At 51.7% G+C, this 17508-nt stretch overlaps 1 protein-coding gene across 1 annotated transcript in view; it reads right to left on the minus strand.

Annotated features, from left to right (window-relative positions):
* The window catches only part of OTUD7B (OTU deubiquitinase 7B), a 64607-nt gene that overhangs the window by 11696 nt on the left and 35403 nt on the right, over nucleotides 1-17508 (minus strand). The window contains exons 3-7 of the mRNA XM_088474168.1: nucleotides 15411-15626; nucleotides 10039-10140; nucleotides 9816-9943; nucleotides 9346-9458; nucleotides 6358-6485 (exon numbers count right to left, since the gene is read on the minus strand). Coding sequence (XP_088330294.1) covers nucleotides 6358-6485; nucleotides 9346-9458; nucleotides 9816-9943; nucleotides 10039-10140; nucleotides 15411-15626 — 687 coding nt within the window. The remainder of the gene's footprint in view (nucleotides 1-6357; nucleotides 6486-9345; nucleotides 9459-9815; nucleotides 9944-10038; nucleotides 10141-15410; nucleotides 15627-17508) is intronic.

Consider the following 17508-nt stretch of genomic DNA (forward strand, 5'->3'; position numbering starts at 1 on the left):
AGCCAAGGAACCTAGAAGAGAAGTGCCAGCCGGCACACTATGGGAACCTGGAGGAGGCGTGCCAGTTGGCACACCATGGGAACCTGGAGGAGCCGTGCCAGCAGGGGCATCTAGGGAACCTGGAGGAGCCGTGCCAGCAGGGGCATCTAGGGAACCTGGAGGAGCCGTGCCAGCAGGGGCATCTAGGGAACCTGGAGGAGCCGTGCCAGCAGGGGCATCTAGGGAACCTGGAGGAGCCGTGCCAGCAGGGGCATCTAGGGAACCTGGAGGAGCCGTGCCAGCAGGGGCATCTAGGGAACCTGGAGGAGCCGTGCCAGCAGGGGCATCTAGGGAACCTGGAGGAGCCGTGCCAGCAGGGGCATCTAGGGAACCTGGAGGAGCCGTGCCAGCAGGGGCATCTAGGGAACCTGGAGGAGCCGTGCCAGCAGGGGCATCTAGGGAACCTGGAGGAGCCGTGCCAGCAGGGGCATCTAGGGAACCTGGAGGAGCCGTGCCAGCAGGGGCATCTAGGGAACCTGGAGCAGCCGTGCCAGCAGGGGCATCTAGGGAACCTGGAGGAACTGTGCCAGCAGGGGCATCTAGGGAACCTGGAGCAGCAGTGCCAGCAGGGGCATCTAAGGAACCTGGAGGAGCAGTGCCAGCAGGGGCATCTAAGGAACCTGGAGGAGCAGTGCCAGCAGGGGCATCTAGGGAACCTGGAGCAGCAGTGCCAGCAGGGGCATCTAGGGAACCTGGAGCAGCAGTGCCAGCAGGGGCATCTAGGGAACCTGGAGCAGCAGTGCCAGCAAGGACATCTAGGGCACCTGGAGGAACTGTGCCAGCAGGGGCATCTAGGGCACCTGGAGGAACCGTGCCAGCAGGGGCATCTAGGGAACCTGGAGGAGCCGTGCCAGCAGGGGCATCTAGGGAACCTGGAGGAGCCGTGCCAGCAGGGGCATCTAGGGAACCTGGAGGAGCCGTGCCAGCAGGGGCATCTAGGGAACCTGGAGCAGCAGTGCCAGCAGGGGCATCTAGGGAACCTGGAGGAACTGTGCCAGCAGGGGCATCTAGGGAACCTGGAGCAGCAGTGCCAGCAGGGGCATCTAGGGAACCTGGAGCAGCAGTGCCAGCAGGGGCATCTAGGGAACCTGGAGCAGCAGTGCCAGCAAGGGCATCTAGGGCACCTGGAGGAACTGTGCCAGCAAGGACATCTAGGGAACTTGGAGGAGCTGTGCCAGCAGGAATATCTAGAAATCCTGGCAGAGCAATGCAGGCTCCAGGGGACCCTTCAGAAGAGTAAATGGAGCAAAAAACAGGCAAAGGAGACTGAAATAAGCCAGACCAAAAAGGATTTGCGAAATAATCCTTCAAGGCAGTGGTTCTCTGCCTCCACCCTCAAGTATCCCTGAACAGGCCATGCTGTGAGGATTTCTGCCTGTTGAAGCAGGTGGGAGAATTACTGACCCGGCAAAATAGATTAGCTCACCTGTGCATGATTAGAGATATCCACAAAACATGGCCTGTTGCTGGTACTAAAGCTGCCACAACTGGGTATATACCAAAAGAGCAGCAGAGCACATTAATGCCACTATATTTGGGGAATTAAGGAGGCATCTGATGGCAGACGAACGCTCATTTCTCTATATCGTAGAACGTAACTCTATTACTAAAGAAATCCCAATTTCCAGCTCCATAGACCGGTTGTGGGACACACAGCCCATTCCAGTCTGTAATACCACAAACAGCTGGACATTATAATGTCACTACATCACATCATATGCCAAAGAAAGGGTTTATTCAACAGCTGCATTCAGAGATGCCGCAGAGTCAGAATGTAGAACACAGACGGGCAGGAATGGGACACGGAGGTTTATGATGAATAGCAGAACGGTCTCCACACAGCGCAGCACTGCTCTGCCTGCACAGCTCCCAGGCTTCTTAGGTCCAAACTACAGGATCAGCGTCCAGTATCACTATTAGCTCAATGACAACTAATTATGTGTGTGTGTGTGTGTGTGTGTAGGAGCAGGAGAGAGACAGAGAGTGTGTGTGTGTAGGGGCAGCCCAGCTCAGCCGTGTACAGGGACATGTGTGTGTGTAGGGGCAGCCCAGCTCAGCCGTGTACAGGAACATGTGTGTTAGGGCTAGCCCAGCTCAGCCGTGTACAGGGACATGTGTGTGTTAGGGCTAGCCCAGCTGTGCTGTGTACAGGGACATGTGTGTTAGGGCTAGCCCAGCTCAGCCGTGTACAGGGACATGTGTGTGTTAAGGCAGCCCAGCTCAGCTGTGTACAGGGACATGTGTGTGTGTTAGGGCTAGCCCAGCTGTGCTGTGTACAGGGACATGTGTGTGAGTTAGGGGCAGCCCAGCTGTGCTGTGTACAGGGACATGTGTGTGTGTTAGGGCTAGCCCAGCTGTGCCGTGTACAGGGACATGTGTGTGTGTTAGGGCTAGCCCAGCTGTGCCGTGTACAGGGACATGTGTGTGTGTTAGGGGCAGCCCAGCTGTGCTGTGTGCAGGGACATGTGTGTGTTAAGGCAGCCCAGCTCAGCTGTGTACAGGGACATGTGTGTGTGTTAGGGCTAGCCCAGCTGTGCTGTGTACAGGGACATGTGTGTGAGTTAGGGGCAGCCCAGCTGTGCTGTGTACAGGGACATGTGTGTGTGTTAGGGCTAGCCCAGCTGTGCCGTGTACAGGGACATGTGTGTGTGTTAGGGCTAGCCCAGCTGTGCTGTGTACAGGGACATGTGTGTGTGTTAGGGCAACCCAGCTGTGCCGTGTACAGGGACATGTGTGTGTGTTAGGGGCAGCCCAGCTGTGCCGTGTACAGGGACATGTGTGTGTGTTAGGGGCAGCCCAGCTGTGCCGTGTACAGGGACATGTGTGTGTGTTAGGGGCAGCCCAGCCGTGCCGTGTACAGGGACATGTGTGTGTGTTAGGGGCAGCCCAGCTGTGCTGTGTACAGGGACATGTGTGTGTGTTAGGGCTAGCCCAGCTGTGCTGTGTACAGGGACATGTGTGTGTTAGGGCTAGCCCAGCTGTGCTGTGTACAGGGACATGTGTGTGTGGTGTTAGGGATAGCCCAGCTGTGCTGTGTGCAGGGACATGTGTGTGTTAGGGCTAGCCCAGCTGTGCTGTGTACAGGGACATGTGTGTGTGGTGTTAGGGATAGCCCAGCTGTGCTGTGTGCAGGGACATGTGTGTGTTAGGGCTAGCCCAGCTGTGCTGTGTGCAGGGACATGTGTGTGTGTTAGGGATAGCCCAGCTGTGCTGTGTGCAGGGACATGTGTGTGTGTTAGGGATAGCCCAGCTGTGCCTTGTACAGGGACATGTGTGTGTTAGGGCAACCCAGCTGTGCCGTGTACAGGGACATGTGTGTGTGTTAGGGGCAGCCCAGCTGTGCTGTGTACAGGGACATGTGTGTGTGTTAGTGATAGCCCAGCTGTGCCTTGTACAGGGACGTGTGTGTTAGGGCAACCCAGCTGTGCCGTGTACAGGGACATGTGTGTGTGTTAGGGGCAGCCCAGCTGTGCTGTGTACAGGGACATGTGTGTGTTAGGGGCAGCCCAGCTGTGCTGTGTACAGGACATGTGTTAGGGATAGCCCAGCTGTGCTGTGTACAGGGACATGTGTTAGGGATAGCCCAGCTGTGCTGTGTACAGGAACATGTGTGTGTTAGGGGCAGCCCAGCTGTGCTGTGTACAGGGACATGTGTGTGTTAGGGGCAGCCCAGCTGTGCTGTGTACAGGGACATGTGTTAGGGGCAGCCCAGCTGTGCTGTGTACAGGGACATGTGTGTGTTAGGGGCAGCCCAGCTGTGCTGTGTACAGGGACATGTGTTAGGGATAGCCCAGCTGTGCTGTGTACAGGGACATGTGTTAGGGATAGCCCAGCTGTACTGTGAACAGGGACATGTGTGTGTTAGGGATAGCCCAGCTGTGCTGTGTACAGGACATGTGTTAGGGATAGCCCAGCTGTGCCGTGTACAGGGACATGTGTGTGTGTTAGGGATAGCCCAGCTGTGCTGTGTACAGGGACATGTGTGTGTGTTAGGGCTAGCCCAGCTGTGCTGTGTACAGGGACATGTGTGTGTTAGGGATAGCCCAGCTGTGCTGTGTACAGGACATGTGTTAGGGATAGCCCAGCTGTGCTGTGTACAGGGACATGTGTTAGGGATAGCCCAGCTGTGCTGTGTACAGGGACATGTGTTAGGGTTAGCCCAGCTGTGCTGTGTACAGGGACATGTGTTAGGGATAGCCCAGCTGTGCTGTGTACAGGGACATGTGTTAGGGATAGCCCAGCTGTGCCGTGTACAGGGACATGTGTGTGTGTTAGGGGCAGCCCAGCTGTGCTGTGTACAGGGACATGTGTGTGTGTTAGGGGCAGCCCAGCTGTGCCGTGTACAGGGACATGTGTGTGTGTTAGGGGCAGCCCAGCTGTGCTGTGTACAGGGACATGTGTGTGTTAGGGCTAGCCCAGCTGTGCTGTGTACAGGGACATGTGTGTGTGGTGTTAGGGATAGCCCAGCTGTGCTGTGTGCAGGGACATGTGTGTGTGTTAGGGATAGCCCAGCTGTGCTGTGTGCAGGGACATGTGTGTGTGTTAGGGATAGCCCAGCTGTGCCTTGTACAGGGACATGTGTGTGTTAGGGCAACCCAGCTGTGCCGTGTACAGGGACATGTGTGTGTGTTAGGGATAGCCCAGCTGTGCCTTGTACAGGGACGTGTGTGTTAGGGCAACCCAGCTGTGCCGTGTACAGGGACATGTGTGTGTGTTAGGGGCAGCCCAGCTGTGCTGTGTACAGGGACATGTGTGTGTGTTAGGGGCAGCCCAGCTGTGCTGTGTACAGGGACATGTGTGTGTGTTAGGGATAGCCCAGCTGTGCTGTGTACAGGGACATGTGTTAGGGATAGCCCAGCTGTGCTGTGTACAGGAACATGTGTGTGTTAGGGATAGCCCAGCTGTACTGTGTACAGGGACATGTGTGTGTTAGGGGCAGCCCAGCTGTGCTGTGTACAGGGACATGTGTTAGGGATAGCCCAGCTGTGCTGTGTACAGGGACATGTGTTAGGGATAGCCCAGCTGTGCTGTGTACAGGGACATGTGTGTGTTAGGGGCAGCCCAGCTGTGCTGTGTACAGGACATGTGTTAGGGATAGCCCAGCTGTGCTGTGTACAGGACATGTGTTAGGGATAGCCCAGCTGTGCTGTGTACAGGACATGTGTTAGGGATAGCCCAGCTGTGCTGTGTACAGGGACATGTGTTAGGGATAGCCCAGCTGTGCTGTGTACAGGGACATGTGTTAGGGATAGCCCAGCTGTGCTGTGTACAGGGACATGTGTGTGTTAGGGGCAGCCGAGCTGTGCTGTGTACAGGGACATGTGTGTGTTAGGGGCAGCCCAGCTGTGCTGTGTACAGGACATGTGTTAGGGATAGCCCAGCTGTGCTGTGTACAGGACATGTGTTAGGGATAGCCCAGCTGTGCTGTGTACAGGACATGTGTTAGGGATAGCCCAGCTGTGCTGTGTACAGGGACATGTGTTAGGGATAGCCCAGCTGTGCTGTGTACAGGGACATGTGTTAGGGATAGCCCAGCTGTGCTGTGTACAGGGACATGTGTTAGGGATAGCCCAGCTGTGCTGTGTACAGGGACATGTGTTAGGGATAGCCCAGCTGTGCTGTGTACAGGGACATGTGTTAGGGATAGCCCAGCTGTGCTGTGTACAGGGACATGTGTTAGGGATAGCCCAGCTGTGCTGTGTACAGGGACATGTGTTAGGGATAGCCCAGCTGTGCTGTGTACAGGGACATGTGTTAGGGATAGCCCAGCTGTGCTGTGTACAGGGACATGTGTTAGGGATAGCCCAGCTGTGCTGTGTACAGGGACGGTTTTCCGGCTGCTTTTATCAGTCATCACTTTCTATTTTTAGTGGGGGAAAGGAATGTCACTATCTGATGTGATGGGGGAGCGCGCAATGCAGGATTATAGCTTCAGAGCCAGAGAGATACCAATACAATCCCCCTCCTCACCGAATGCATCAACAAGGTAACGTCCCGGCTGCTGAACAGAGCGCACACTCCGTCAGAACTTTGCGCACTAATATAACTTCGCCCGTTCCTGCTCACACACCATAGAGATGTGAGTAAATATGTGTAAGGTTCCCCTTACCCCCAATGACTAAGCTGAGAATGAAGTCACCAGAATTACACTAACAGGGGGACAGAGCAGTAAGACACCTGAATAACATGGTATCATTATAGGTAATTATTAGTAAACACGACAGTTTACAGTTCAACATATACAAAAATGGAAGAAAACAAAATACTGAAAGGCACCAACAATCTCCGACTCTTAAACGCTGCAGGAGAGCGCATTACCTTCTCCCCCGGAGTCCCGCAGCATCGTGTCCGCCACCACCACAATGGGTCTCTTCAGAACGTGAGCGAGTACAAAGACGTGGAACTCCTCCAGGCTCTCGTACACCGGCTCCTCCGAGCCTTCAGCTCTGCAAAATAATTACACGCATCAAGTCAGCTGCCGGTGCCTGTGTAACGCTACGGACTAACAGGCGCGTACATTACAACCTCATTTATCCGATGCAGAGATGTACGCCAACCCGATGCTTAGCGCACACCTCCAATAGTAAGTGGTCTGTGCTACGGATGTGCAGGAAGGGTCCTGCGATCTTGCACACAGTTTCCACACACCCCTGGCTGATTGACAGGCAGAAGCGTTTCGGGGGGAGGTGCGGGTCGGAGACGGCCTGCGTTCCCAGAAGTGCGTCGCTCCTGTTTTCTGGGAGTGTTGAGGCCAGGGTCTGTATCCAGGGACGCAGACTTCCTGGCCTCACAAGCTGCGGTAAGCTTCAGCTACCTCAGCCTGGCCACAGTGGCAACCATCGCAACCGATGGTAGAGATTGTTCCGATGGTGAACCCAGGCTGCGACTGCGATCGCAGATGCAGCAAGGAGATGTCTGTTTCCTGTTTAGCATTTGAGATGGACGGAATTGCACAGCTGCTTGTGTGCTGCTCTGTAATTCCTCTGAATCAGGCCCTAAGATGGGCTATCTATCTATCTATCTATCTATCTATCTAACAACCGGAGATGTTGTCAAATACATATATATGGGATCATATGGAAACAGCAAGATTATTTCTAAGCGCAAAGATGTGTCCTCATACACTGTAGCTCAAGTCACTGCGAACAGCACCTCTCGGCAGGTCCCGGGTGGCTCCCCCACAACGCGCCTCTTCTTCCCCCCCCCCCCCCCCGGCAACGCGCCTCTTCTTCCCCCCCCCCCCGGCAACGCGCCTCTTCCTCCCCCCTCACAGCGTGCCTCTTCCTCCCCCCTCACAACGTGCCTCTTCCTCCCCCCTCACAACGCGCCTCTTCCTCCCCCCTCACAACGCGCCTCTTCCTCCCCCCTCACAGCGCGCCTCTTCCTCCCCCCTCACAGCGCGCCTCTTCCTCCCCCCTCACAGCGCGCCTCTTCCTCCCCCCTCACAGCGCGCCTCTTCCTCCCCCCACACAGCGCGCCTCTTCCTCCCCCCACACAACGCGCCTCTTCCTCCCCCACACAACACGCCTCTTCCTCCCCCACACAACACGCCTCTTCCTCCCCCCCACAACGCGCCTCTTCCTCCCCCTCACAACGCGCCTCTTCCTCCCCCTCACAACGCGCCTCTTCCTCCCCCTCACAACGCGCCTCTTCCTCCCCCTCACATCGCGCCTCTTCCCATAAATACTACTGTGCTAGATTACACTAAGCAATCTGATGTGCGACATTTGTACATCTGTGTGCGATTCAATCCAAATCTGTATACAAAGTACGATTCAGCGTCCGCGGCTTATTCGCACGCTAGTTCCGTTGTGCGTGTGGTGTTTTGTGGCGTCTGCAATGCGAACATACAAAAATGTAAAGAAAAAATCCGGTACGCTGCTCCTCTCAGAAAGTATCGGTTGCCGCGAGCGTCTCATGATGTATGGTGTACAGACGCTAAGTGTATGAGGACACATCTGTACCAGACACCCTGTCAAAGGAGGAGACAGCAGCTTGCACTCAGGGTTACGCACTTTGCTAATTATCTTGAGTTCTGTTGGGGTTTAGAATGTAACATTTATATTTTTGAACGGATGTAAAATACAAGTGCAAACTGCTTTTATGTATTGCAGCCCTTTTATATAGTCATTTGCTTTTATGTCATGACAATTCATATTCGACAATGCAGATTTTATTTTTTTTATTATAGATGCAAATCTGCATAAAGGGAAAAGTGACGCTGCCAAGGAGGATGTTTAGCTGGAGACGGATGTGAGAAGGTAAAACGAGGGGCTTCTGTCTTGGGGCCGAGCTGTGTGGCGTGCGCACTGGTCCTAGCACAGAAGGGAAGTCACTCCCAGCCACAGTATAAACAAAGCACGCTCATTCTCAGACGGGAACGGGTTACAGCCAGGCACTTTCTATAACTAGGTTTGTATACATACACGGCGTGTCCTGTCCGGCCTAGGGGACAGCATGAAAAAGCAGCGTGTGCTAAACACATCTGGTTTCTCTGACTCACAAATGCCCGCAGGACAGCAAAGCGGTGATGTGGGGAGGACGAGAGGAATACCCAGGGCCGTGCCAGTCTCTCTAGCTGTCAGGGCATTTACATATAGCGATTGCCTCTATATGCCCTCTCATGGCGGAGAAAGGAAAGCCCCAAAAGGTTACATTTATTTTTTATTACATTTAAAGTACTTTTTCGTATGTTTAACTGTGCAGTCGTCGTCGTTCGCCATCTCACAGACTTACGTGGCCGCAGCTGGCAGCCATTTTAGGGTCCCGTCAGTGTCTTTGTACTGGGCTATAGACAAAGTCAATGTGCAATGGAAAAACACTGGACCAAAGTCACTCAAAAATGATATTCTGGATGGGTGTGTGGTATAATAAGTCAACATTCGAAGTGTCGGCGCTGACATAATACTGACATTGCGAATTGTCGACTGCGTGTTTTTCCAGAGATTTGTCAACTAACCCTAACCGCAACCTAACCCAAACCTCGGCTTTCAGCATTCCAGCAATGTCAACACTCCGCCCAACGCCAACATTCTCACGCCGACATCGGAACGTATCGCCTTCTGGAGTATCTCCAGGTATTAAAAACATGAACATGTGCAGCTAGGGAGCGAGTCAATGGTTTGTAGCTCCCGTCTAAATGGCACGCGGCAACGCACAGGATTGGCTGCGTTAGGCGGCTTCTCCCGGGCATGACGCAGCCCCAAAGCCCTACTTTACGCCCATACCATAACATATGATACAATAACCAAAAACTAATGCTATATGTATACAAGAGGCTAGCAGAGCATGTCACAGGTTACTTACCCCGCACAATTCCCCCCGTTGGTACCGTAATGCATCCGCGGCTCGCTGGACGCTAGTTTTATTAAGTCGTTCCACTCTTTCTGCCACTCCTCCTCCGTGTATACCAGCCCGGACTGCAATAAGACGTACAGAGACAAGGTGAGGGTCTGGATAAATCACCGCAGGGACATTAACTCCCCTCATGCACAAAATGGGTCACATGACACACGGACAGTCCTGGACTAGCGATTCCTCCTGTGTAATATGATGCCAATTGTTTAACCCAGTGGTTCCCAAACTCGGGCCCTCGAGGCACCTTAACAGTCCAGGTTTTAAGGATACCCATCACTGACCACAGGTGACTCAATTAGTACATCAGTTAGTTTGATCTAACCACCTGTGCTCAACCATGGATCTCTCTAAAACCTGAATTGTTGGGGTGCCTTGAGGGAGGCCGCTTTTGGGACCCTGTAGTTTAACCCCCTTTATACCTCTTTATTCTGCACGGTTTGCTGGAATCTCCACCTCCGCTTCAGAGCTTCCTTCTCCACCCCGTTATCCATCAACGTGTAGAGGGACTTGCGGAGCATGAGGTCTCGGTCATGGAAGCCCCACATCCCTAAAACGACACAGCTGTCCGTTAGAGCTTTCCACAGATATTTAGGATTCCCCCCCCCCCCCACAGTGTCCTTTTATACATTTCACAGGACTCACCAAGCGATGCCGCGTGAAGCAAGCAGTTCCCATCGCCCGTGGTCGCCAAAGGTAGCAGCCTCTGGTAGGACGGGTCCACCTGTGCCCACCAGTTGAGACGACCTGTGGAGAAACAGGGGACAGTGGCATCACGGTTCTGTAGTAACAGCACTGACCCAACAACAAATAAACCAAATATGTTCCAACAGGAAGCATCGGTGTTAGGATGGCCATGGATCATCGATGGTGCTGGTCAACAAGAAAACTTACTAGTGACTCCAGTGCAGTTGTAGATTCCGAATTCTAATATGTGATTAGAATGTTTCCATCAGGCATAGTGTGTTCGTGTTCTTTATAACCCATCATACACACACACACACAGAGAGACAGATAGACAGACAGGGGCATACACACAATATGTCCCCCTGTTGTCCCTCCCCACTCTCTCCTCCTCCTCCATCTCCATGCAGTCTGACCTCCTGGTCGGGTCAGAGGAGCATGTGTGCTGGGCTCCTCCAATCGGGGCTCAGCCCCCTGGGTGTCTCTCACCATAGAGGAGCCTGTTAGCACAAGTATTTGTTGTATTAGCTGTTAGAATACTTTCAGTAATGCCAAAAAGTGCTTAAATCATCCAGACAATCTCTGTTATGTGGGTGGCCTTCTAACCTCAGAGGGAAATTTCACACCACTTGTAAGTATTATGGACTTTACTTTGGGTGTGAAGCTGGTGATCTGGCTAAGTACTGGGCCCCTTGGCGTTGGGCTGTCAGTGATGAGCATGGCGAGCGTTTCCATCAGCTGATTTCTACGATGGAAAAGAGGTACCGAGACAGATGGGAGTTCCAGTATGGTGGCTGACTATTGCTGGACCATGAAGAGAGACATCCCAAAGGCAAAATAGGCCCGAAAATCATCATCTACAACTCTGTAGGTCAGCCAGAATGAGGAGTATAGTTATCATTTACACTTACAGAAGTACTAATTTTATAAAACTTTAAAAACGTACGTCACAAAAAAAACCTCGCCTGATGGACAAAATCAGAATGCATATTCCAATTCAGCACGAAAAATACGTTTAGATTCAATTTAATTCTTGTGAAAGGAAAAAAAATAAAAATACAAAAAAAAAGTTTATTTTTGTAGACCAGTGTGGTTAACTAATCGATGACGGATGGTTTGCCATCGGGGGCGGAGATCCAATGGTTCTCTGCCATCGATTATACAGAGCCCCCTAATGTTTGTTTTTCTTTCTAAAGATCGCCGGGACACAGAGCCTAGCCATGCCCTCCCAATGCAATTGGTCCACTGAGTAACAAAGCAGGGGTGACCATCGGTGTGTAAAACCATAGATGGTTCCCTTATCAATGGTTTCAGACCATCAAAGTTATCCACCAATGGTACCAATCGAAGGTTAACCCAACAATGGCCATCTCTTTTCTCTTCCATCAGAACAAGCTAATGTATCACGTATGATCAGCCCCAGGGCTCTCTTCAGTGTGTTGGTTACCACACTGGGTTAATGTAACGGAAAGGTAGACATGATTTCTTGCCTACCCTTCCCGAAATGTCTGGGACACTCCAGAATTTAAGGCAGCTCTTCTGAACTCCCCGAGAGAGAGACCAGACTCCAGGATCCCACCTACTTCCCCAGAGAAATGGGAGGTCCAGGTCCTCTATGATGCAATAAGCGTCATCACTCCCTCACCCCGATAGCCAATGGCATTGAGCGGTGGGGGGATACATGAACTGGTGCTCCAATCTCCCGCACCTTCCTCATGGCCTTCACCTCCTCTCATCTCCCTGACTGCTAGTAACAAAAGGGCGAAAGCCATTTTGTTGGCTGCTCCAATATACATGACAATGTAGCTAATCAGTTCACTCGTTATCAAGTCGTACGTAGATGTCCAAGCTTTCATTAAACACTCATTATAGCGGACAACATTTCCATTTCAAGTCTCCTATTAAAAATAGATCACGTGGCTTTAACATATAGATTTCCAGCAAGATCTATACACAGAGACCAGTTTACCTCAAGAATGGGCGGTAACTCCCATTCAGGGACGGGACCCGACGGGCTTCCGGCATCGGCCAGTACGTACATACTCGCCGATGCCGGCAGCGACATAGCGATGGCGGGGGCTATGTTGCATTCGGCGTGCAGGTCCGATGGGCGATGTCGCGACATATCGTCTAGTGTGTACCTGGCATAAGGGGGACGCAGGCCAAAGTTACCTCACCTACTAATGCCATATTACTATAGCAGGTAGAGAATGAGGATGAGGATAAAGCTGACAACTCTGTTTTTAGGTCGGTCAAAATGAGAGAGACCCCTGATTACTGATCCAGCACAGGCAGTATTACCAGCCTAAAAGCTTTACTTGAGCTCCAAAAACATAATGCAGACACGGCCCAGCCACGGCAGCAGGTTGGTGTTATGAGAATGCCGCCATGCTCCCGGCACAGCGGATAGGCATTCCTGAACGTGCTTTGAGCGTCTGCAAGAAAACAGAAATCTACAACGGGAGGCCCAAAGCGTGGGCCCGGGCCAAGGGAGATAAATTGCAGAGCTGCCTGGTACACCAGCTCCGAGGGACAATGGCTCCACACAGAAACACAGGCTATTTCCAGTCAATACATCCTGAGCCAAATGGACGAGATCCAGGAGGGATGAACACAACAAAAGAGAGCTGCCAGCCGGATAGACACTTAACCCTTTGAAGCGCCTAAAGAAAAATAACTTCGATGATTTACTATCGCAAGGCGGCCTTGGGACATCGCTACTTGGTGCGCTCGACAGGACAATCTTGGTAATTGTGGTGACAGCACCGTCAGGGATCCACAGGCCAATATTTATGTAAATTGGTCCCAAAACATTTTCCCTCTCCTAACAACCGCTTACTCCTGTCCGCAGCGCAGTCCAAATAAACCTAGTATAAGCCGTAACAGTCGCCTGGTAATAGCAAATATGAAAGTTGAAGCAACGATCACAGACGCGGTTTGTATGGGCCTCAGACTTCCAGCACTTACATAAAGCCTACCTGCAGGCTACAGTACAAGGGCTGCGTGCCGCTGTTGAGACCAGGTCATGTGACTACCCCAGGTATGCTGGGAATGTGGCCGAGTCGCAGGTAATCTATATGCTGAGCGGTGGCTGCTGTACCATTATCTTTACATAGCTACGGGATATGCAAATATTTGACAAGCACACGAGATAGACCTCACACAACATAAGCCAGGGCTCTATACTACCGAGGCGTGTGCCGATACTCGCTGGTCTATGTCACTTACACAACTTCAGGTAATAACCATTATACTCTACTATTAATGAGGATTACATTTAAAAAAACAAAACGTTATATTAAACGGTAATAAAGCTTAACGCAAATTAGATGTTTTTGGACGTTTAGATTCTCTACCATCTTATTTCATTATAAATACGCCGGACGCGGTTCTGTGTGAACAAGGCGCATTTGGGTCTTCTCTTGAGTGAATTGGGAGCTGCCATATTGCTTTCTCCATTGATGTCAAAACAAAAAGCACCATTACAGACTGTAGGGGGTATATTTACTAAAGTGCAGGCTTTTAGAAATGGCGATGTCGCCCATAGCAACCAGATTCTAGCTATTAACTTCAGGTGCTAGAAAAAGTAGTAGAATCTGGTTGCTGTGGGCAACATCACCACTTCTATAAATTTTCTAAGATGCAATAGAGAAATGATAACCGATTTGTTGCTATGAGCAAAACAAACACTTTTCAGTTTTAGAAGCTTTGGTAAATTCACCCCCAGGTATGAGACTACCCAAGAAGAGTAGTTCTATGGTGAGCAACACAGGTGTACTATATAATGCCCCTTTTACAAGCAGTGGGTGTTTTTTTCTTCCTTATCTTGAATGGGAGACGAGACACGCTCCCCTCACGGACACACTTCCTATATAAAGACGGCTCCACCTCTAGTGGGCGCATTAATATGCGCCCACTATGCAGCAAAGAGAGAGGCAGTGGGGGGACTTCTGTCTCCTGGCCTGGTGCAGAGAGAACGGCTTCCATGTCCTTCTATTGTACACAAAGGGCCTGAGAACCAGAGACTTGGGAGCTGCCTCTGTGCCCGTGCTGGTCACACAAAAGCAGTGACATCATCTTCCAGGAATCTGACCAAAAGCAGCTTGTACCACAGTCTGGTGTCAGTCCTTCCCAAGTCAATGAGGTTATAATTTAATGACCTATCTGCACTGAGAGAGGGCTAACAAAGGCATGCTGGGAGTTTTAGTCCCACACAGCTGGAGAGCCACAGGTTGCCAATGCCTGTTCTGATACAAAGCTGTATGCTGGTTATTATTGTTCTCCACAGTCTGATGCATGCTTGTACGTCGGAAACTTGTGCAAAATACGGATGTCTCATCTGTTCTATACATACACATTACCTGGTGGCTGCCACCTGCCCAGACATAGTGGCCAATGCAACTACCTACCATAGAAAACCTGGTCAAGGATAGAGTGCCCCGAACACTGGCTCTCCTAAGTAGGGATCACATGACCTGAACGGAGCTCTAAGTCAATGGATCGCAGATTCCTCCTCCTCCCTTTTTTTTTTTTTTTTCCAAGTGTCAATGAACCATTGCATGCTGTGACCACCAAAATGTGGCTTCCAATAGAATGTATTCCATACCCGTCCATCAGGACGCACGCCAAGCGGTCCCCATCCCCAGACTGAGCACCCCTGCACTAAACGCATGTAATCTGCAGCAAATCCTTAGTGTAAAGTAACCTCTGTACTATTCCTATGTACACACTAATATTTTCTATTTGCCATGCTAACATCTATCCGAAATTAGGCGCCCCCCGATCTGTTTTAATGAGCCACCACTTAGTCATTACATGTTTCGGCTATGACCACTACAGTCGAGACTAAGTGGTATTCACTATGCGGTACCATTGCAGAGAGTGTTTGTATAGGACAGTACACAAGAGCTCAGAACGCCCATGCAGTGCGGATCTATTGGCTCTTGTCCACGGTCAGTGCAGCCTATAAACTCCCTTGTACTCGGAGCACAATCCTCAAAGGGTTCAATATTCCCTACTTGCAGCGCCAGCTAAGCCCTGCGAACCAGGAGACCGGAGCTCGGACGTGATGCAACATTGGCACATGGAAATCACATAAGTAGGAATTCTACACAAAAAAAAAAAAATGGACTCATCTACCATTTTGTGGGCTCAGCCAAAGTTCGGCTTACCCATTCATCCCTGAGGTATAGAGCATAAACTGGTTCTGGGGAGGATGAACATTGGTTCAGCCGACAAATCGACAGCCATCTTGTATAGGTGAGGTGTCATGTTGAACAGTCTGCGTAAGGTATTCATTACCAGCCAGATAGTTTAAAGTGACGGTATCTCACCAGCGTGCTCCAGGGCCACCAGCATGGACTGCTCGATCAGGTCCCGCTCGATGAAGCTGCGGAAATCATCGTTGTACATGGTTAGGTCCGGGAGCTGGAAGGTACAGACGGGCGTCTCCAGGGTGTGCTCGCTGCTGCCGTTGCTGGAAACGTGGGATCGGGCCAGGGAGACGATGGAGGAGCTCGCGTGAGAGATACCTCTGGACAGGCGTTTCTCTGAAAGGAATAGGAAGTGAAAATGGGGGTAAGTTGTGATCGCAAACATGTGACTCCTCATAGGACTACAACAACATGGCTGTCGTTAGCAAGTGACATTTGAGATGCAGAAACAAAATGTGCTAAATTGTATGGGTTAACTCCTCTTCTAATACAGGTGCACAGTACATTTTAATCTGGTTTTACAGATACAGCAGCTGATAACATTCCCAAATCTGTGGGTCTTGCCAGAACAAGAGCAATTCTTTATTGGGGATAGGGCTTTGGAAGCACTGGGCCTACGACTCTGCTTTGTGTGTTCTGCACGACTGTTCAGGGTTCGTTAGGTCTCTACGAGCTACTCAGAGTGGGGAATCGAGTTAATGCTGCTTTTTATCTGATCATTCCCCAAAAAGATCCCTTGCAATAAAGAACGTTCTACTATAGGCTCCCTGACGGATTAAAATGTACCTGCAGAAGTAGCCAGGTCTAGATGGTCTTGCATATCAATACCATTCCTTATACAGCACTTGGTTAAATGATTTTAGACATCATTCAGAGTCTCTCGCTCGCAAGCGGGCCGATTGTTTGCGTACACGCATGCGCATGTTTCGTTCTGCGCGTGCGCGAACTACTCTGTGCGATCGCAGGCCGCTCGCATGCCCAGAAAAGACAGCCCAGTGAAATGAGTGACAGGAGAGGGCGTTTGTCGGTGGCAACAGGGGCAGGACACTAATAACGGGGGAGTGGAGGTGCGAACGCAGGCGTTCCTGGGTGTTTCCCCGCCGTTTTTAAGGCGTGCATAGTTAACAGGCAGCGTCATAGTACACGTCACTTGCCTGGTTTTTAGACTGAAGTCCTCGCAGTGGTAGGGTATTGCAACCACAAGCGCTGCGATCACTACCGATGGTGCTCGATGTACCAATGTTTGAAAACACTTCCTGGAGATGACGTGTGCTGGTGGGCGGCTCTGCCTGTGCGATTGGGCGTACGCTGGCCACTCGCTAAAACATGGTGGGCGTGCTTATGCCTTGGCGAGCGATCGCTTCCCGTGGCGTCACTTTGATAAATTTGCATACGCTGGGGGCGAGCGATCGCATCTAGCGAGAGACTCTGAATGAGGTCCTTAGTGTGTTCATCATGGGATGAGATAATATGCCCGATGCTGTCAGTCACTCCTTCACAGCGGGAAGATCTCCTCCATGTTCTTCCAACAGCCGCCCAAAGGCTCTGACAGAGGGCCTGATTCAGACCAGGTCGCGAGCGCTGAGTGCTCGCAACCGGGTCAATGGTGGCCCACAGTGCATGCGCACGACGGAGCCGGCTCCGTCGTGCCTATGCGCGAGACAGGGCTAGCGACGGGCAATCCGTCGCTCCGGGTCTCGCACCAAAGGGGCGAGCTGTCGATGTTGAGTGACAGCTCGCCCCCTTTGGTGGGCGGGCCGGGGAGGTGGCTGCCCAAACGGAGGCGTTCCCATGAGAACGCCTGCCGTTTGGGGGCGGCCCCACTGACATCACAAGTGATGTCAGTGGAGAGATTTCGGCTCTGTTAGAGCCGAAAGCTCTCTGGGGCTTGCAATGAACAAGACCCTACCACAAGGGTCTCATCGCAAGCCTGATGGTCGCGATGGTCTTGACCATCGCGACCATCATCATGGCCGCTCGCAATAGCTGTGGGTGGTCACCCACAGCTATGTGAGCGGCCAAGAGGCCGATCCAAAAAAAAAAAACAAAAAAAAACCCAGCCCTGATTCAGAGCGAGCGCTCTGTCAGAGCGACCGGGTCTGAATCAGGGCCAGAGGCAGGTCTGAAGGGATTTGCAGAGCTCTTGGCAGAGACTGGGGAGTATTTTGCAGAGCCTGAGCGATAAGGAACAAGTGGGCTGTACTCTCTTAGGACAAGC

This window comes from Taudactylus pleione, unplaced genomic scaffold (genome assembly GCF_031769625.1).
Source record: "Taudactylus pleione unplaced genomic scaffold, aTauple2 ptg000148l, whole genome shotgun sequence".
In the NCBI taxonomy this organism is placed as follows: Eukaryota; Metazoa; Chordata; class Amphibia; order Anura; family Myobatrachidae; genus Taudactylus; species Taudactylus pleione.